Genomic DNA, 20,354 nt, shown 5'->3' on the forward strand with positions numbered 1-20,354 from the left:
TTTACTAATGATCGCCAGCTTCCTTCTTCAAATGCACCAGTAATAGACCACCCCCGCATTTATCACTGTGGGCCAATGCTGTCTAATATTTGTTGACGTAATTCTACCGCCATGTGTACCCATTGACAAGCCTTCCCTTCCTTCGCATGTTCGATCGCTTAAACAGGGTGGACAGTTGCTCTACCGTCTGTGCCAATGCCTTCTGTATATTCTTATTCGGATTAATAGAGGTTATACTCGAAGTTGCGGGTATTCACAGAGCTCTAGAATACTTCATCCACTTGTATAAGCCCTTCTTTCCTAAGACTGACAGCATCCCGTTTATATAAAAGCACATCCATTGCTGCCAGCTGTTCCATTGGAGCCACCACACGTATCAGAATACTTGGCCAGTGAACGAGTATTATTCTCTCATCTATATTGTAAGTGCCCAGCACAGAAAAGCTTGATGCTCTTTTGATTGTGCGCATTAATTGATGAGGCAGAGATGCACATTACAGCAGAAAAGCATCTCTTGAATTTACGCAGAAACAGGCTGGAATGCATGTCTCTCCATCTTTGTCAAACAAAACATTACCACTGCCTTCTGGAATACTTATGTTAGCTAGTTCTATTTGTACATAATATACGTGTGCCCTGTCCTAAATTCTGTATGCCACTCATCATTTATTGCACCATAGTTTTGTTTGAAAATAGTTTCCTCCCACTGTGTGCTGTGGTCCGGATGTTTTGTACGACCCTCTCTTATTCTCATTAGTGCATGTGGGTAAAAATAGCTGTAATATTTCTTGTTATTTTGTTCAAAGTACAAATTCACCTTTTACTTTTCATTGTAACGTAACTCGTTTGGCGCACTATTTGCCGAGTCTTAAAAGTGAGGAGGCACACATAGCACTTACTTTCGTCAAGTGAGTAAAAAAAGAAAGGGTCATTAGCAATATTGAGTACTAAGCCAAACAAGCATTGGCATAGCCAAACAGTCTAGCCATGCAACAGTTGATGTTATTGTACCAAGGATATTGTGCTGCATAACTAAATACTGATAAGGTCCCAAAAGCGAGACCTATTGGCTATGCCAATGCTTGTTTAATTTTAGCCTGCTTGTAAAACACAGGCCGTTTGCTCAACATCCTCGTGCCCCTCTCTGCTATCCTTCAAATTAGGGTTTGCTCATAAAAATAGAGAGTCGTGCCACCTTCAAATGTAGAGCCAACCAAGGACAAGCTACTTAAACTGGACAGCAAAGGGCCAACTATCGGAGGACAGCTCAGACAGAGGCAAGGGGAGACTCCACAGCCAATCAGCGCTTTGAATCATAATTCCTATCAGGTTTCAGCGCACTATGATTGCCTAATGTCACCAATTATAGGTCCCCTAAAACATTAGCATTGCTCCCAATAAAAGATGGCTTTAAAGGGGTGACTGCCGGTAAACTCTGGGTGGAGTTTTTGATGAACTTTGTGCTCCAAGTGGAGTGCGGAGTAGCAGAACTCTGTAAACTCCGCCGGCAGAGCTGAGTTTACCGCCCAACCCTAAAATACACTGCACGCTGCCCTTGGGGCTACCTGGGACCTACCTTAGGGATGAATTACATGTAAAAAAAGAGGACGGTTTGGGCCTGGCAAGTAGGTTAATGTTGTATTATAAAGATGTCCAGTAGTCCAAGATAAAATAGGTAGGATGTTTATTTAAGTAGATAATCTAAAGAGCCCCAACAGGAGCAACCTTCCTGCTTCTGAGCCCATTCTCTAACTGACTCTCTCACTCACCCAACATTCCACAGCATCACCACACACCAACATTCCACACCCTGTCACACTGGCTGAGCAGCAGGTATAACAGTCAACTTGTCCGGTCGAAAAGGCAGTTCACAACTGCACATAAATGCTCTGCAATGACAGGCCTGAGCCATGATTAATGGGGTACTGAGTGGTGCATTTAATGTACAGGCTCTCGGCACATAGAGGGCACTTTACTAGGGACGTATAAGCAAGTTAAACATGCCAGTTGTGGATATGCCAATGTTACCATGTTTTGAGTACAGAGCATATGCACTTCAGCACTGGTTAGCAGTGGTAACATACCCAGAATTCAGCAAAACAGGAGGTCAGAAGGCAAAAAGCCAGGGGGAAACCAAGCCAAGAATGCCAGGTCTGACTCTGACCATACGATCAATAGTCAAAAAAATTCCTAACTTCCTGGAGAGTGAATATCCATCCCAGACTGCTAGACAGTGACAGTTTTCATCAAGCAGACGCTCGTCCAAATACGATAATCCCTGTTGGCAAACGTCTTCCACCAGGGCTATCAACAAGGCAGCTAAGATTCTAGGTAACCAGCCCCAATACGAGACAATGAAGTGCATCCATACCTAGTTGTCGGACCATGGAAGAACATGACTATGTAAGACATTCTGCACCCACCCATGCAACACTGGTGAGGGGAGCAGGATTGTGAATCATTTGGTGGCATAGCAAGATATTTCCTCTGACTAATCAGTACTAGAAAGTGTTCACTTTGACCATATGTTTCAGTTCATAGCAAAGCCCCCGTTTTCTACACATCAGAAGAAGAGCCACAAACTTACTCAGGCTCTACAAATTGAAACTTGTGTTATGTTATTCAATGTACTGTCTCACAAAGAGAAAATTCGGTGGATAATTTTCCAAATGAAACTTCTGTAGATCGAAGAATAACAACATAAGCAAACATTTAAGTTAGTAATCTCAAAAGATATTCATCCTTGCTTGGGAGTACTTTATGTCTAGCAATGTTTAGGGAATCAATTTTATACTCCAATTTGTCTAAATCGCTAACACTTCCTATATTTTGTAGCAGACAGCCAACATGATCAGTTCAGAGTATTTACCTGTACCCTCAATTATTTTCATCCAGACATTTTCAAAGAGCCTCATCCCTGAAGAAGCCCATCTCTAGTGTTTAGTCACCTGGTGAGGTGACTGAAGATATGAGCAAAGCAATAAATCTATTTGATAGGTTGGTCTTGTCCTTTGCACAATGGTATTCATCAACTCAAAGATTTACACCTAGAAGGCAAAACTTTATCCATCTGATGCAATAACTGCATAGCAGAAGAAGCTGACCTACAGATTCCAAAGTCTATCTTATCTGAAAGGTAAAGGAGTACAAGGCTCGTGTGTCTGCTCCTCCAGTCGTGCCAATGCTAGTTTTACATGAGAAAATACATATCTCTTTATGTTTGAAGCACCAATCAAGGAACAATCAACCAGTTGGCACTACGTTAAAGAAGAGACGCATTTGCATATCATCACTTTGGAATGTAAGCTCACACACCTAGATCTCAATGCCGGACAACCTGCATCAAAGGCTTAAAGTTTGTCTTTTTGCAGACAGTTGGACCTGCATTTTGTATTCTAGAGGTGAGAACACAAGCTCTTTAGCCATGGCTATTTTGTCACAGTGACTTACTATTTATCGAGCAACCTTGGTAGACCTGACAGCCTTAGGGTGGTCTTCCCCAACTTTTTACCTGCATTCATCTATTTTTCTGACCTTGTTTTTGCTGGGTTTACAACTGTGTTAACTTTACCACTGCTAAACAGTGCTGAGGGGTTTGTGCTTTCTCCCTTAAACATGGTAATAATGGTTCATCCCCAATTGGCATGTTTACTTTTCTTATAAGTCCCTGGTAAAGTGTACTTAAATGTGCCATGAACCTGCAAATTAAGTGCTACTAGTGGGCCTGCAGCACTAATTGTGCCACTCCCATAAGTAGCCCATTAACCATATCTCTGTCTCTGGCCTGCCATTGTAGAAGCTGTGTGTGCAGTTTACTGCCAGTTGAAAAGTGGATTATTGGTAGGGTCAAATATAGGTTTGCCACTGGCAAAAAAAGCCACTAACACAGTATAGGGCTCAGAATAGGTCTTAGAAAATTATTCCTATGCTCAGCCCTTGGTAGCTTGGCTGCGAGCAGGCAGGCTTAACTTCAAAGACAGGTATGTAAAGCATTTAAAAACACAATTTCAGTAAATAATTAAAACACAATACAAAATTAAACTCCAACACCAATTTATAAAAAAAGGAAATGTTTTTATCTTTACAATGACACCAAAACGACAAAAATTCAATGTAGTGAACCGGAAATATGAATTTTCAAAGATGTAGCATTTTCTAGCACATAGAAACCTATAGCGCCTTATCGGGACATCTGGTCGGGATAGACCGGGTCAAAGTCAAAGTTTCAGTCTGACTGCGAAGGAGCCCTGGGCGGCTACTCCTCACAGTAGGTCTTGGTCACAGTTTTTACTATCTGACTTAGAAACTTTCGTGGAGCTTTTCTTCCCGGGGTCTCTGGAAGCTCTCAACCAGTCCGGATTCAGTGAGGGTTCGCCGGATTTCCTTGCGACGAGATCCCTGTCAAACTTATGAAAGTCCGACCTATGGAGAGTTCCAGAGAGACAAACCAGGATCCAGGCCAACACGCGATTGAAGGCAGGTGGCTTGGCTTTTGCGGTTACTCTCGGTCTCCTTTTCTTCTTTCGGATTTCAAAAACTGAGCTTTTTCTCGCGGGGTCCCTTGATGCTCTTCACCAGGCCAGATTCGGTGAGGGTTTGCCGGCCTCAGATTTCTTGTACTCCCGGTCAAACTCTGGAAGTAACACCCATGGAGCTTTTCAGCCGGCTCGCGGTTGAATGCAGGCGGCTTGGCTCGCTAGGTTGAGTCGGTCCCCTTATGGAGCTTTTTTCCAAAGTTGCTCCAAAGTTCTCCAAAGGGTCCGAAGTGTCTCAAACTCACTACAAAGGTCTGGAAGCTCTGTATTCACTGTATTCTAAGTGTTTTTCAGCATAGCACTGGCCCTGGTACTGGTTAGGCAGAGCCCAGGGTGAGTCAGAGTCAGTTGCCACCAGTACCAGTCTGCAAAAAGTTGGGGGGTGCCCAGGGCACAGGATGACTTTGCAACACTGCCACTTGGACATTTATAGCCACTTGCCAAGCCTTTAAACTACACTTTTATTACACATTAGTCACCCCTAAAGGTGTTCCTAGGGAGCAGTAAGGGCAAGGTGCTGTCTAAGTAAAGGTAGAACATACTCTTACTTTTAACGTGTCCCAGTAGTGACAAACAGCTCAATCCGTTTTCACTAATATGAGGTCTACTGCTCTCATAGGGTACCGTTGGGAATGCCTTAATACATTTTTAAGCTGTAATTCCGGATCAGAAAGGAGTAACTGCATTATGTTTTATATCTTTGGAATGGTAATAAGTTCTCTGTACTGGTAAATTTGGATTCCACCTTACTATTTTAGAAATGCCACTTTTAGAAAGTGGGCATTTCTCTGCTCTTAGCTCTGTGTGCCTTGCAGCCTGCCTCCAATACTCCTTTGGGGTAGGTGACAGCTACACTTTGCGCATTCCCTCTAGACAGCCACAAACACAAAAATGCTAGGTGTGTCGGAGTACTCATCTACATACATCTGCATTCTGATGGCTCTTCCTGAGCACTAAGGGAGTGAAGGGCTGATACTTACATTTCAATAGGTAGCCTTACCAAGGCAGTACACATCTGGACCTGTGACCACTCTGCTAGGAATTAGAGGAACCGCTGTGCTGCTAAAGGAATGCCACTCTGCTGGATCTGCTGTTCACTGAACTCCTGCCTTGCTGTGTTGCGCTGCTGCTGCCACTCTCCCTCTGGGACCTGCATCACTTGAACCCAGAGTGACTCCAAGGGCTTGCTGGCTTACCTCCTGTACCATCGGTCTAAGGAATACAAAAGACTTAGAACTCTTATTTTCCAACCATTGGGTTCATCTGCTGGTGAGTCTGTCCTGCCAAGTGGTGCCAACCTAGTTCTGACCCGTGGACGTGGACCTACGGGTCTGCTGCAGTGTCAATGTATCGTCTGCTGCTGCTGGAATCGGATCTGCGCATCGCACCAAAGCCACTGCTTTGGCACTGTGACCCGCCGCACTCCTGGACCGCCACTTCACTCACAGCCCTTGTCGCTTCGCCGGTACTGCATTGGGGATCACCAAAGTATCGCTTGGCTGCATTCCACCTCTGTCGACGCGATCCTAGGATGAAGATACTTTGTTCAGCGGCCCTAAGTCCAGTGCGACCAATTAACCCTTTAAGCACTAGTTGCTTCTAAGCACTACTTGACATTTATACCTTTCTAATTTATATCTCAATTTCTACATATTGGATTTTCATAGTTTCTACCTTATTTTATTTATAAAGTCATACTTTATTTTCCTAAACTGTTGTGGAGTCCTTTTGTGGTGTTTACTGTTTAAGTGTTGCACAAATACTTTACACATTACCTCTTAAGTTAAGCCTGAATGCTGTGTGCCGAGCTACCAGAGGGTAAGCACAGGATAAATTAGGTTGTGTAGTAACTTACCCTAACTAGGACTGTGGCTGCTGCTTGGACAGGGTGTGAACTCTGCCAACCAGAAATTCCATTTCTAGTAATCCTCATTCATGAGCAAGCTGGTAGAAAAGCAACTGAATCTATCTCCACTCAGGATCTGTTGGTAATACCATAAATGTTTGTTCTTCACAAGCAGAAGGTGGCATCCAGGGATGCCAGGAGATAGAGATTTCTGTGCCATGGTGCAGTGTATATGCATTTGCTTGTCTGTCCATGCTCCTGATTCCCTAGCTGTTTCTCAAAAGTGAATACGGAGAGTTGCATGCTGATCTTAGTAGCCCCAGTATGAGTGCAACAACACATACACAGAATGGTGGAGAATTTCAGTGGACATGAACATCAGACCACATTCTCATCACCTGACCAAAGACAAAATGCAAATAGTGTACCTGGACCAGGTTTTCTTTGTACCTGACAAGCTGGTGACTGATTACTTTCTTTTGGCTCCCTTCATCTTTCTAAGGATTATTGTTACATCGTGAACACAGTCAAAACCCCAATCCAATTCCAACACATATGCTCTCAAATGAGAGTTTCTGCTTTTTGGTGAGACATATTTTTCACTTAGAGTCCTCCTCCGGCAATTAAATGTTCGAGAAGACAGCCAAACATTCAGTCTTTTTCATCAAATTGTTTGTTTGGGGCATTCCTGCTGGCCTATGTAGTGAGCCTTACATGGAAGTTAAAAACCAACAGCACAAGGCTCACAGTGTTAGTATTGATGTTGATGTACGCAATGATCCGTGTATGTACAAAAACGAAATTGAATAACTGTTGTCAAAATCCCCAGATATGACCTCTCCTTCAACCTTGAGTCAAAAATACGTGGTCAGTTGAGGCTTCTGATTGACAGATCACAGGTGGGGTGGCATATAACCAGCAGAACAAGCGAGCGAACACGAAAAACCCAGCTTAGTCCCAGAGATAGGCAGCGACACCACAATGGTCCTAGGAGATTGGCCCCAATAAAACACTCCTGGCCAGACGGGCATGCATTCCGAAAACACCATAAAGTTAGATGTCACATGAAGTTAATAACACTAAGCCAATCAGAACATAGCACACACTAAACATGCAGCGATCACACGCTCCCCATGCCTGACATCTGGGCACGTTATCCACTGGCCCTCATTGTGTCCACGCAAGGTTGAGACCCACCTCCATTTGTCTTCAGGTGGGAGTAATTTATGGCTTAATGACAAGACCCACATTCCACTCCTGAAACAGGATCTATGATTTTTTAATGGTGCTTCAAGAAATGTATAAAAAGACATTCAAAATGATGTACTTTGAGTCAGTCCTCAGACCTGTTTCTGTATGCTGCACACCCCTTGTTATTTAATCCAATACTATGTAAACATCTGACGTTTTTATCTTGGAAGTCTATGTTTTTAGCTGTATACTCAGTAAGAATGATCTATAAAGTTCAGGCATTTTCATTCTTAGAACTATATATAGAAACCACAAGAACGAACCCAACATTGTCTCTCAGTTTATTTACAACCATACTGTGAACCACAAATCTCAACTCTCAATACATATAAATGGCTGTTGCCCAGTAGTCTGCACTAGCTATTGTCTATACCTTCCTACCATACCAACATAAGATTTGGGTTCATTTATGAAGTTCTGAAAGGTAACCTTTTCTTGTCACACAGGATTAACCCATTGCATTTCTTTGCATCTCTCTGCATATAGAACACATTCGAGTGGAATGGGATCAGACATTTTCATTTTCCAGATTGGCAACCCAGCAATCCTCCTTCACGCAACTCTACATGAGAATAACCAACCTCGAGGACATCCTCACCCTCAACAATATCTTAAGAAAAATGTAACAATGGCTGACTCATAACCACCTCAAACTCAAGGCCCAAAATTTACATTCTTACTGTCCGCACCACCCACAACCACCCCTGACATTAAAGACTGGCTACTTCTCTCTGCCTGGAATTGCACCTCACAGATTGTGGACTTCACCGAATCCGTAGGTATAACCTTAGACAAAGACCTCGCCATGCAAAAACACATCAGCGCTATCACTAGAAGAGCTTACCTTCCATTGCATAATCTTAGAAAACTAAAACCTTTCCTCTCCATGGCTTACCTCACTATTGCGACTCATGCACTTGTGTTATCGAAATTAGATTACGGTAGCACTGCACTTGTGGGCCTCCAGAAAACCTCACATGCACCTCTGAAGGCTACACTTAATGAAGCAGTTAGGCTCATCACGGGATAATAAAAAAAGTGATCATATCACCCCCGACCTTCGAGCACTGAAACGGCTACTCTTCAAGGCCAGGTTGCATTTGAAAATTGCTTGCATGACCCACAAAGCGCTAAACCATCATACCCCCTCTAACCTGTCCCAGAAACTGACCCCATTGGGTGGAAACAGATCCTCCAGAAGCACAAGTTCCTTACTTCTGAAGCCACAAAAATGTAAAGAAAAAGAATACCTACAACTGCTCCTTGTCTGAAGCAAAATTGGAACTCTCTCCAACTGTAATCAAATGCAATCCATAGACATCCTTCTTCAGGAAAGAAGAAAACATTTTCTATCCAACAAATTCCACTGAGGACTAGGCCAGGCGCCGTTCTCTTGGTTAAACCCTGCCCGACGTTTGTCCGCTTCCTCTTGTCACACCGAAAAATCTCTTCTCCTCGTTCCTAGGCTACACCATGTGCTTCTGTCGCCCCACCTACCACTTTCACATGTATTTTGTTTTAATGTTTTGTACTCTTATCTCCCATTTAACCTTTCTCACACATCATATATGTTGTACTCTTATCTACTGTCACCTTATTCCTTTGTCTTCTCTTTCTTGTCCCCTGTATACAGTATCTGTAAAGTACTCTGTCACCCGAATGGGACTTGTTTGCGCTGTATGAAACTGTAAATAAATATATAATGACTCATTCCAGGAAGAAACTTAAACTTCTGCTTCACAATAAATACCTATACCCCCCACACTGAACCTTCTGTTTGGCCTGATGCTCTACCCCTCACCCCCCACGTAAACTTCAACATCACTACCTTGGGGGAAAACTGTGCCTCTACTACCCCCACCCTCGTAACTCCCTTCTGCTACTACCTCAGAACTATAGCGTTCACATATCCTACTGTCTATTGTATACGTATTTTATATATTTTTACTATGTATTTTTATTTACACTCTATGTAGCACAGTAACTGCTGCTATTTCGTTCACATATCCCACAGTACATTGTTTACTCATTGTTACCACTGCTATATATTTTTATTTACTTCTTATGTAACTCGTGGTTTTGTTGTGCTAGCTCTGTAAAGCGCTCTGATAACTTTGTGTCAAGTTTGCGCTACACAAAACTCATTAAATAAATAAAATAAACCATACCTCGAATTACATAGATACAGAGTTTTAAAGACTAATCCATGTTTGATGCTCAGGATACCTGTGGACTTTCAATTGAACCAACAGGTGCCTGTAACTATAACTTTTTAATCCAATAACGTCTGCAGAAAAGTCTCTATAGGCTTGAAGAGATTATTTAAAGTTTAGTCTGTTTAGAAAAAAAATACCTGCAAGACATACCAGCTATATCTGCAATTCAGTAATTCTAACAAAGGTCAAACATTGTCCAACAGCTTGTCTGCTATTGGATAGTAGCTCCCAACACCGTTTTCTGTATCAAGGCGGGAGGCCTCCAAAATACAATGATAGAAAATGGATAGAACTGTAGTGCACTTTGTTGCTGTTTCAGTACCATATAATTGCAAAGCTGTGGAATGGAGGTCCTGCCATACGTTTCCTGGACACCGCTGCCTGGATATTTAGGGCCTCATGTAGGTAGCCAAATACCGGTCGGTAACGGCCGATTTTCGGTAAATATGCCGTTACCGACCGGTATTCAGACAAGTGAGATGTAGGAGTCCAAAAACCACTTTTCGGTAAATATGAGGCGGTAAATACCGATTCATATATTCCGAATTCTAAAATACCGATTCAAATTTACCGAATACAAAATTAACGAATCGGTAAATATGAAGTGGTAAATATGAAGTGGTAAAATTTTAAAATGACATGTAGGAGCACTCGGTAATTAAGAAATCCTGTAAATTCGTTAAATAAGAGTCGGTAATTAACACGGATGAAAAGCAGGTGGTAACCATCAACAATGGATAAATGCAAACCCAAAATGCTACAGCGTGGACAACATGGCCGCTATGTACGTCATTGCAAGGCGCCTACGTCTACAGGCAGCAGGACTGAGGGTGTGGCGACGGGAGGAACAAATCTACAGACAGCGCATCACACTATTCCAGCTGACTGATGCAGAGATACATGAGAGGTACAGGCTAGACCCCGAAACCATCATGGACTTAATCAGGGACCTACACCCACGCCTGGACCAGCCAATAAGAAGGGCGCACGCCATACCCCCACATGTGCAGGTGCTCTGCAGCCTACATCTGCTGGCATCCGGCAGTTATCAGGTGGTGATAGCTGCGGTGGGTGGGGTATCCCAGAGTTGCCTGTCACGTTTCTTCAGGAAGTTTCTGGATGCCATGATGCAGAGAATGCACCACTACATCAGCTTCCCCAACACACAGGCTGCACTGCAGAAAACAAAAACAGACTTTTATCACATGGCACAGTTCCCCCATGTCATCGGCTGTATTGATGGTACACACATCCCAATCTGTCCACCAGCTGATACAGAGCACATCTACAGGAACAGGAAGTCCACCCACTCCATCAATGTGCAGGTGATCTGTGATGCAGGGAACATCATCACAGATATTGTTGCAAAGTTTCCTGGGAGCACCCACGACTCTTACATCTTCCAGAATAGTGGGATATACACACGACTGAGTGCCGGAGAATTTGGAGAGGGATACCTGCTAGGTAAGTAACAGTGACGCCCCTTGAAACCTGCAAATCATAGTGTCATGAGGCATGTTACTGATGGTTCCCTTTCACTCATCCAGGCGACAGTGCATATGCATGCCGGTCATTCATCCTCACTCCCTACCTACACCCAGCAACCCAGAGTGAGAGACGATACAACGTGGCACACAAAACAACACGCAATGTGGTGGAGCGCACGTTTGGACTACTGAAGAGCAGGTTCCGCTGCCTGCACAAGAGCGGAGGCGCACGCCAGTACAAACCCATCACCTGCTGCAAGATTATTGCCACTTGTGCAATGCTGCACAACCTTGCCACGAAAAAAGGGACAGATGTGGAACTAACATATCATGAGGACAACGAGGATGAGTCAGGCCAGCCAGAGGGCAACGCAGCTAGAGTGCCAACTGCAATCGATGGGAGAGAGAGACGGGCAGAGATCACAGCCAACTATTTCTGAGTAAGTAAGGGGACACAGCGAGTTGTGAGAAGTCATGACGTAGTTTTAATGTGGCACCACGCCATGAACACATGAACAGGCCAATCTGGCAATATACCATCTATACAAGTAGTATGTCCAGGGTTACGTCACCCAATGGGAAGTGGCAAAGCAGGGCAACATCAATGTTTGCGCATACGCGCTGCAGTGGTGGGTTGCACGGCCTGTGCATCCTCACTAGAGCCAACCCCAAGCCGCCTGCTGCTCCTGCGTGCTTCTGGGACGGGGGGTGTGATGCTGCTGCTGGTGTCGATGCTCTCCGCAGCATCCCCTGCAGCAGTTGTCGACGCCTGACTAGGCAATAGCACCCCTAGTGCACTTGTCACCTGCACCATCCCCCGAGACAGGTCGCTGCAGCACTGTGTGAGGCCCTCCTGCATCGTCACAGAGCGCCGGCACAGTAGAGAAGTCGCAGTTGCCAGACGGTTGAGTGCCCTGCTGGTGGTGTCCCTTCTCTGGCGTTCCCGGCGCCGTGCATCGATGTCAGCATCTAGTTTGCTGCACAACTGCTGGATAGACTGGGACATGTCCCGAATGCCCGCAGCCATGCCGCTAATGTTAGTGTCCATGTTGACTAATGTTGTCGTCATCACCCGCATGTGCCTCTGGACTGACATGACTGCCTTTGATTGCAGGCGCTGTTGCTTTAACATTTGGCCCTCGAGCCCCAAGAAGACACCATGGCCGTCAGTGGGTGCTGGTGGACTCTGGACACGCGACCTGCGGCGCCCTCTTGCTTCCGTCTGTGCTGCCTGTGAGGTGTGGGGCACAGTGGCATGGCTCCCTTCCTGGGTCCCGGTGCGGTCTTCTGGTCCCATGCTGTCGTCTGACGAGGTGTCTAAGGCTCGTAGCCTGACTGCTGGACGCCTCCTCATTCTCACGCCTGCAAGCGGGGATGTGGCTGGTGATTCGAACATGAGTGGCGATGCTGGCTCTGGGTGAGGTGATGCTGGCTCTGTGTGCGGCGAGGCTGGCTGTGTAGGTGGTGCGGCTGCCAGTGGGCCTGCTCCCTGGTCTGAACATGTGCTGGCTTGCGGCGATATATGTGGCCGGTGTGCCGTCTCTCCTGCAGCATGCCCTGTCCTGCATGGTGTCACATCTGTGGACAGAAATACAACATTGGCTCAGTGTCCCCGAAGGGCTGCATTGCATGCGTCACAATAAATCATTTCACATTCCAATATGTCCCCTGTCTCCTTGTGCCTCGAGTGCGTGACATGCCTTGTTGCCCTGTAACATTTACGTCATGGTTAGTGTTGCCCTGACTACATCTCCCGGAATGCATTGCCTGTCTGCACTGACACGTGTGGACTGCAGTGTGATTCTCGATTCACAATTGGGGGATGTGGGATAGGGGTTGGGGGGGCTACATTGCTGTGCTTTCGTCTTACCTTGGTGTGTTGCGGCTCTGGCAGAGCTGTCGGCGTCCCCAAGTCCCACGACGCTCTCTTGCTCGATTGTGGCCGCCACCAGCTCCTCAAGTTCGGTGAGGGCAGGTGCCCTGTTGGTTCCACCTCCGGTCTGGCTGGCCTCCTTCTGGATGTCGCCCATCTTCCTCTTGGTTACAATCCGGAGGTCATACCAGCGCTTTTTGAGTACCTCAATGTCCCTGTGGGTCACTCCCACAGCATTGACCTGCGCCTGGATGGCCAGCCATGTGTTGCGCTTTTCCACCTCAGGCACTTGCAGGGATTGCCTTCCGAACAGCTTGTGGTGCTGCTTCACCACCTCCTCCACCAGCACCTGGAGTTCCTTGGGGCTAAATTTCAGCTTCCTCCTCCTTTCCCCTCCGTCTTTCTGTGTTCTCTGGCTGGACATGCTGTTCGTTTACCCGCTCGCACATGCAACGGCTCCTTGCCTCTCCTCTGCACTCCAAGCCTCTCCAGGGTCGGCTGATTATGTACACCTGCCTGGGTGTGGCCACTTCGGCTAATTTTGTACACCTGCCTGGGTGTGGCCTGTTCCTTGTTGGGTGGGCTGTCGTTGCACTTGATTAGCTGTTTCGTCAAGTCATGTGATTTTCTTTACCGAATCCGTACATGCCGATTCGGTATTTTCCGATTCGGTATATACCACCTCGGTATTTTCCGAGTCGGTATATACCACCTCGGTATATTCCGATTCGGTATATACCACCTCGGTATTTACCGATTCGGTCATTTCCGATTCTTAATTACCGAATGTTACCGATTCGGTAACTGTTACCGAATTTTTACCTACATGTAACTTACCGATTCTTATTTACCGATTCGGTACGGCTCGGTATTTTAGAACCGGTAAAATTTATTTACCTACATGAGGCCCTTAGTCTTTAACAGAGATCAGATTGGGAAAGGTGGTGATGTGTAAACACCTTCATTCGGAAGGGTCCCATTCCCGCTTTTTACATTTCTTGATTCTAGTATTTTTAGGCAGTCCTAATTCAATTAATTGATAGTGTGTGAATGTAAAAAAAATAAAACAATTCAGTGCTGGCGACGAAAATGTTACTTACATGTAATTACATTTCTGAGACTAAATGTATCTTTGATAGTCCCCCCTTTCCTCTTTTCTTGTGGCTCTACGCGTACCTTTCACTAATGAACAGTAGGCAGTCTGCGTTAAGAAGGCCTCGAGGGGGAGTGGAGTTTAAAACCATCTCTCCCTCATTAGCTGGTTTGCTGGTCTTGTATATGGTGTACATAATAATATGTTGAATGAGTACATCTATGTAACGGCTGATTTATCATTTCGATCCAGAATTTAAAGTATGACAACAGGAAATAGTTTAGTTATGTAAACCTATGAAAGGTAGTCGGAGAATTGAAGTTACAGGCAAGTAACAACTTCTCAGATCGTTCTGCAGGTATTTATAATATACAGATTTTGAAAGTTTAGAGCAAAGAGCATCACAGTTTTCTCAAAGAAGAAGCTCCAACTTTGCAGTTATACTTAGGATTGTAACATAGATACACGTATGAAGAGGCGGGTGATAGCATGATAAGTATTTAAAAAAATATATGTGGACGTGACAAGAGGAAGCTTGCACAATGCCACGCAGTTAAAAAAAAATCTTTTTAAAAGGGGGGGGGGCAGGGGGGGCTGTTTCAGACGGTGATGGTTGTAACAGACCAGAATATTGGTATGTTTTATTTAATGTCCATAAAGAGGAGGATTGAGGCGGCAATACGCGGTAAGAAGGGCATGTTGTACAAGTCTTCCCCATGACCCTTTTGCCCTGCACAGCAGGTTTGTGATCAGTACAACGTCCAGTAGCCTCCTTTTTGTTTTGAGAGGGGCTTCTAGTGGCTGATTTCCGCCGAGAATGGCTATCCTGCTCGGTATTTTCAGTGTATTTCATTGACAAAGGGTTCGCCTGGGCACACATATATGAATAACCTTTCAGAATTCTGTAGATGTTGTCTCAATGGTATATGGATCTTACGCCATAGAGACGCCGATTGTGGTGAGATTGATGTCTAAGAATCAGGACGCTATGAGGTTATGAATGCGAACCATAAACTGGATTTGGCCTTCAAAAGGCTCATGTGTCCATTAGAACAAGATCAAACCACGTCCAAAGTTTGTTTATATAGTGGTTAAATGAAAGAAGAAATGTTTTTAAACTGCTAGGGAAATAAAGTATACTGAAACGTACTCAAAGCAGTGTGGAAAAACGAAGAATTCTGAATAAAATAATCAAATAAAGAATGTGCCCTTACTAATCCTTTGTTCCAATGACGATTCGTGGAATCAGCAACCAGGGGTTCTCATTGGGCAGAAAGCATGCTTTACATAATTTGTAAACGGGGAATCTGTCAATATTGAGTAGTTTTCATTCTCGGTATTTTAAGTGACATCATTATCAACTCGAACGTCACCGACCTTATTGAAACCACATGTAAAACCCCGCTGTTATTGACAGCTACCCATCTGCAATTCTATTTAAATTCTGTGGACCTCTGGCGTAAGCAGTCTTTCACGAGCATGCTGATGGTATATCCTTTCTGTTAATGTTGTTGTTATTGTAAAGAAGCCGAGCACAACAGGCTTACTTGCTCCTGTATTCATACATGAAAGGTTGGTGTTGAGATGTGGTTGAAATTTCACAATCGCCCTTTGTGCTCTTCTAGTTCAGTCTGTTTGCCAACTTTTTCCACGACAACTCGACTGCTCCGTCTCCTTTCGGCTCCAGCATCAAAGTCAAGCCCGCGAGGCCTGCCGTCAAGTCAGCCAACAAACAGTTCCGGACAACAGTTGGCAGCAAGGTACCGCACATAACTGCTCTAAGACTTTGTTTAACCGACCAAAACACACACTTGCATAAGAGTGTACAGAAAATACCTTTTCATTCAAAAGAAAAAATAATCTGAATTCTGTGTAGTGAAGATGCCTGTAAAACATGTATTAATTAAATGCACGTAAGTACTGTGCTATATGTTATTCTCATAACTTTTACTTATTGGCTGTAGCCAATGTCTAAGGAGTACTCATTTGCTGATAACAAAAATATACATCAGCTGCAGGGTATGCATACCTTGGATCATTGCACTGGCCCCGCTCTGTCTTCAGCTGCTGCCTCACTTTCTTTTCTAGGTCTTGTAGAGCCAGCTTTCAAGGTCCTTGCCGCATTTTGCAATATGTACATAATAACAATAAACATAGGGGCAGTGGGGCAGTTTGCCTATTCCACTGCTTGTTCGCAGTGCATTTACATTTGGGATCAGCCCACATTACTTACAGTCATTCATTATTCAAATTCTCACTTGTGACGTATGGTTGGAAGTCAGAAGTTATCAGGCAGAGAATTATGAATTTGACTGGTGATTTTATTAGTAAGCTTAGATTTCCTAACGATTCATTCTGTGGTTTTTCACAATTGTCGCTGAATATGGTGCAGGAATATACCGAGTCACTCCCTATAGTTTTGACAGCGTGACTACATCATACACACACCCTTTCGTCTGAGCCTTGCTTCACCCATCTAAACATAAGCTAAGTGTGAGGCTCTGGGAGGAGATAAAAGTGCCTCGTATATTCTACTTTCCGAATATCGAAGCCCCTTCTCCAGAGAATTTTTTTTGCGGGTTTTTCCCAGATCCTTACTTATCCTACAGTGCTCCAGTGCTCCCTTAGCGCGTCAACACTAGTGCTTTCCAACTAGACCTCTTACTAGAGGTCCATTCAAGAGCAGTGCTCCCCGCTACAACTGATCACTCAAGGTAGTGCAATTGGGTAATAATGTTAGTGCTTATCATTTTGCTTTATAAGATCATCTGTTTATATTGTCAGGTTTTCAACTGTTTTGCAGACTCTGTGCCTGCTCCCACTTAAGCATCATTCATCTTTTAGTTTGGGAGTACTGTGATGGGTTGAGGAACTCTGTGTGGCCCTCTTAGTTCTCCTATCTCCTTGTTCGCTCAACTAGGATTCTCCTTTTGTCCAGCTTGCCTTCTTCCTCTAACCTTTCTCCGTTTGGAGTCCTTTCTTGCTTCTCCTTCTTTAGGCCCACCCATCTGACCAGTAGCATAAGGACACTTGAGAGGGCCCCCCTGCAAAGTACACGGAGAGGGGCCCCCTCCGTGGCCCACTCTGTGGATGAAACGTAGGAGAAGCATTCCTAGTGATAGTATTCTCTTCTGGAAAAATAAACAAGTTTATCCAGAAGAAATACTAGCAGCAGCAAGAACGAAGGATGAACTCATGGAACGTAAGGATCTATTAACATGGTCCGTCAAACAGAAAAGAGAGAACTGTGTGTTCTGAAATTTTCTGTTGAGGCATCAGCCATTAAGCGGAGCATCTTACGCAGATGGGAAATCATTGCGCAGCAATTTAATTTCAGGAATGTGTTTCTCTGTAAATCCTTGTTCGAACACTCACGGGCAAAAAACATGCAAGAGCTGTTAAAAAAAGGACTAACGCCCAGAAAAACAGTGAAAAAAAAACGGGATGAGAAAATGCTTTAACTGCAGCCACTGCGGCAATGTCATTGTGGGGAACACATTCACACACCCTGACACTGGGAAGAAGATAAAATTGGCACATTCATCGGACTGTAACACAGACAAGGTAGTCTACGCCATAAAATGCCCTTGCGGATTGGTTTACGTGGGTAGAACATCACGAAAAGTCAAAACACTTATCACAAAATATAAAAGCATGATCAGAACAGTGAATTCCAATTCCTGTTTAGCAACACATTGGTTAGAGAATAAACACACCCTACCACAACTCAGGTTTACTATTCTTGACAAGATATTCTCTACAAGACATAGGAACATCAACCAAGTATTAGCGCAGCATGAAACAATTTGGATCAAACGCTTAAACTCCCTGATACCGCATGGGCTAAATGATAAAATTGAAATGACATGTTTTCTGTGAATTTGCAAAATTACAGTGGGATTCAGTATTGAGTTTTTACCCTGCATATGTGTTTGATGACTCTCAATACAGAACTATTAGGTACGACAGCAACAGGGTTTCTGTATTGGCAAGGAATATTGTACCAGTGGAGTATTTTGTTTTCTTCCATTTGATGGTCACTTTCGTCTCTGAAGATTCTTGGTGTAGTTGATCAAAATTATCTGTGAATCACTAAGTCACTTACAAGAGTAGAGGTTACATGTACCGTGAGCTTCTGAATAGCACACAGAGCACGGTTCATAACTCATTTTGAGTTGTTTTCATTCCTTTCACGTATTATGTCACAGTTTTTCAATTACTTTATTATTCTTTCACTTTTGATAATCAGTCCACGTACATCCATTCTAACATTACTACCATATCGCAATATGTAAATCTCAGAACTTTGGTGAGTCTGTTTTCTTTGTTTACAGCGGTTTGCATGGCGGCCGTACGCACGCATACGCGAAAGCGTGTAAGATACTTATGGCGTTGAGATCAGGCATTTGTTTGGACTCATTTTTGGCAGCTAGATGTGAAGCGTTGTGTTGGGGATTCTAGTAAGTCCTATAGTCTCCCTTGAACTTTTGCACCCATCAATGATCGAGTAGTGTTATTGAATTAAATAATTGGTTTTCACTTAGGAAACAGCTGTAGGGTAGAAGTATGGATTAATCATAAACACGCTTTTCCGACTTGTTGACCCAGTAAGTTAATTGCGAATGTGACTCACTTATATACACGTTAATCTTTATGGTCGTACTGACGCGTATCCCCGTTGTATTACAGAGGTCTTTTACATCACCGTATTAGCTAAACTGCTTGATGCCCAGGTAGGGTAAAACTTGCTGTTTTAAATGGTTACTTTGAATACGGCTAACAGACACTGTGAAAGCACCTTGCACTTGGGATATAAGGTATGGAGACTCGCAGTTTTGGTCGCACGCTGCTGTTAACTCACAAAGCATGGCTACTTTGGCACATTTTAGTACTTTTATGAGTATGCAAAATACAGTAGTGCTAGGAGCACTCTAGATTTAACGGCAATCACTGTAAATACACAATTAATTTTGAACAGCCTCATCAAGCACTCTTGCAGAATCCCACATGGGAAGGAAGAGCCTGTAATGTTCTTAAAATTTCTTGTTTTATGTTTATGCTTGAACATATGTATTATTTGTCATTTTTAGAGTTCCCCTGATGAAGGGACTTTCCCGAAATGCATTGGGAACACGGCATTGAATACACCATGATGGTTATTTGTTTGTAATACAATGCAATGAGAGAACTGTATCATGATCATTGTATGATTCAGAGTTGCAATGTTTAAAAATAATGGTTGCGAATAACAGAAAGATAAAAAATTGAAATAAATTGCAACAAAGTTGCATGAAAATAATTGGTTAAAAAAGTTTACCTAATTGTTGAACCTTATGGGAATGTGTTGTGCACCTTGATGTGTGTGACAGGCACTGTACACACCACTTCAGAGTTTGTTAAGCTGACGGTGCAGGTCAGGTCTCAAGGCAGCACACAATAGACAAATGTTAATTTACATACCGAGTACTTGATCAAACAGATTAAACTGGGTTTGCAGGCTATATCTATAATTTTTAAATGTAGGAGACGCATTTCTAGTGATAGTATTCTCTTCTGGAAAAATGGAAGAAGAAAAGTTGTCCTCTAGGGGGACATTAATGAATTATGGTGAAACCTGAGATGGAGTCGGGACCCCATCACAAGGATGCACATCTTGTTTACTGTACCAGGGCAAAGGAATCCTTCTCTGGGATCACGACCAATGGAGTAGGCAGGACCAGGCTGGCAATTCTACTTGATTTGGGGGCTGGAATCATGTTTTTTGTAGTTCCCTCTTCATTCCCTGCATTCATGCCCCCTTGGGTTGTTACAGTAGGGTTGTGTACCACAACTTCAGGAGAAGGGTCATTAATATCTCAATATTCATAGTACTGCAGGCCCCCCGTGAGAGGCGACTTAGTGGGCTAGTCACCGGACCCAGCAGTGAGGTTTCAGCAGTGCCAGTCAGTTTGTTTGTCTTCTCTGCCTCTGCTCTGGCTTTGAGGTGTGTGCACTGTCATTGCACACCCGCCTGGCTGGGAGCAGAGGCAGAGCACTGTGCCAGCTTTGCTGTA

General features: G+C 44.0%; 1 protein-coding gene across 2 annotated transcripts in view; it reads left to right on the forward strand.

Annotated features, from left to right (window-relative positions):
- Positions 1-20,354, forward strand: part of MYO5C (myosin VC) — a 1,024,918-nt gene that overhangs the window by 507,046 nt on the left and 497,518 nt on the right. For both annotated transcript variants that reach the window (XM_085644174.1, XM_085644175.1), the window contains exon 15: positions 15,927-16,061. In XM_085644174.1, the coding sequence (XP_085500300.1) occupies positions 15,927-16,061 (135 nt within the window). The remainder of the gene's footprint in view (positions 1-15,926; positions 16,062-20,354) is intronic.

This window comes from Triturus cristatus, chromosome 3_1 (genome assembly GCF_964204655.1).
Source record: "Triturus cristatus chromosome 3_1, aTriCri1.1, whole genome shotgun sequence".
NCBI lineage: Eukaryota > Metazoa > Chordata > Amphibia > Caudata > Salamandridae > Triturus > Triturus cristatus.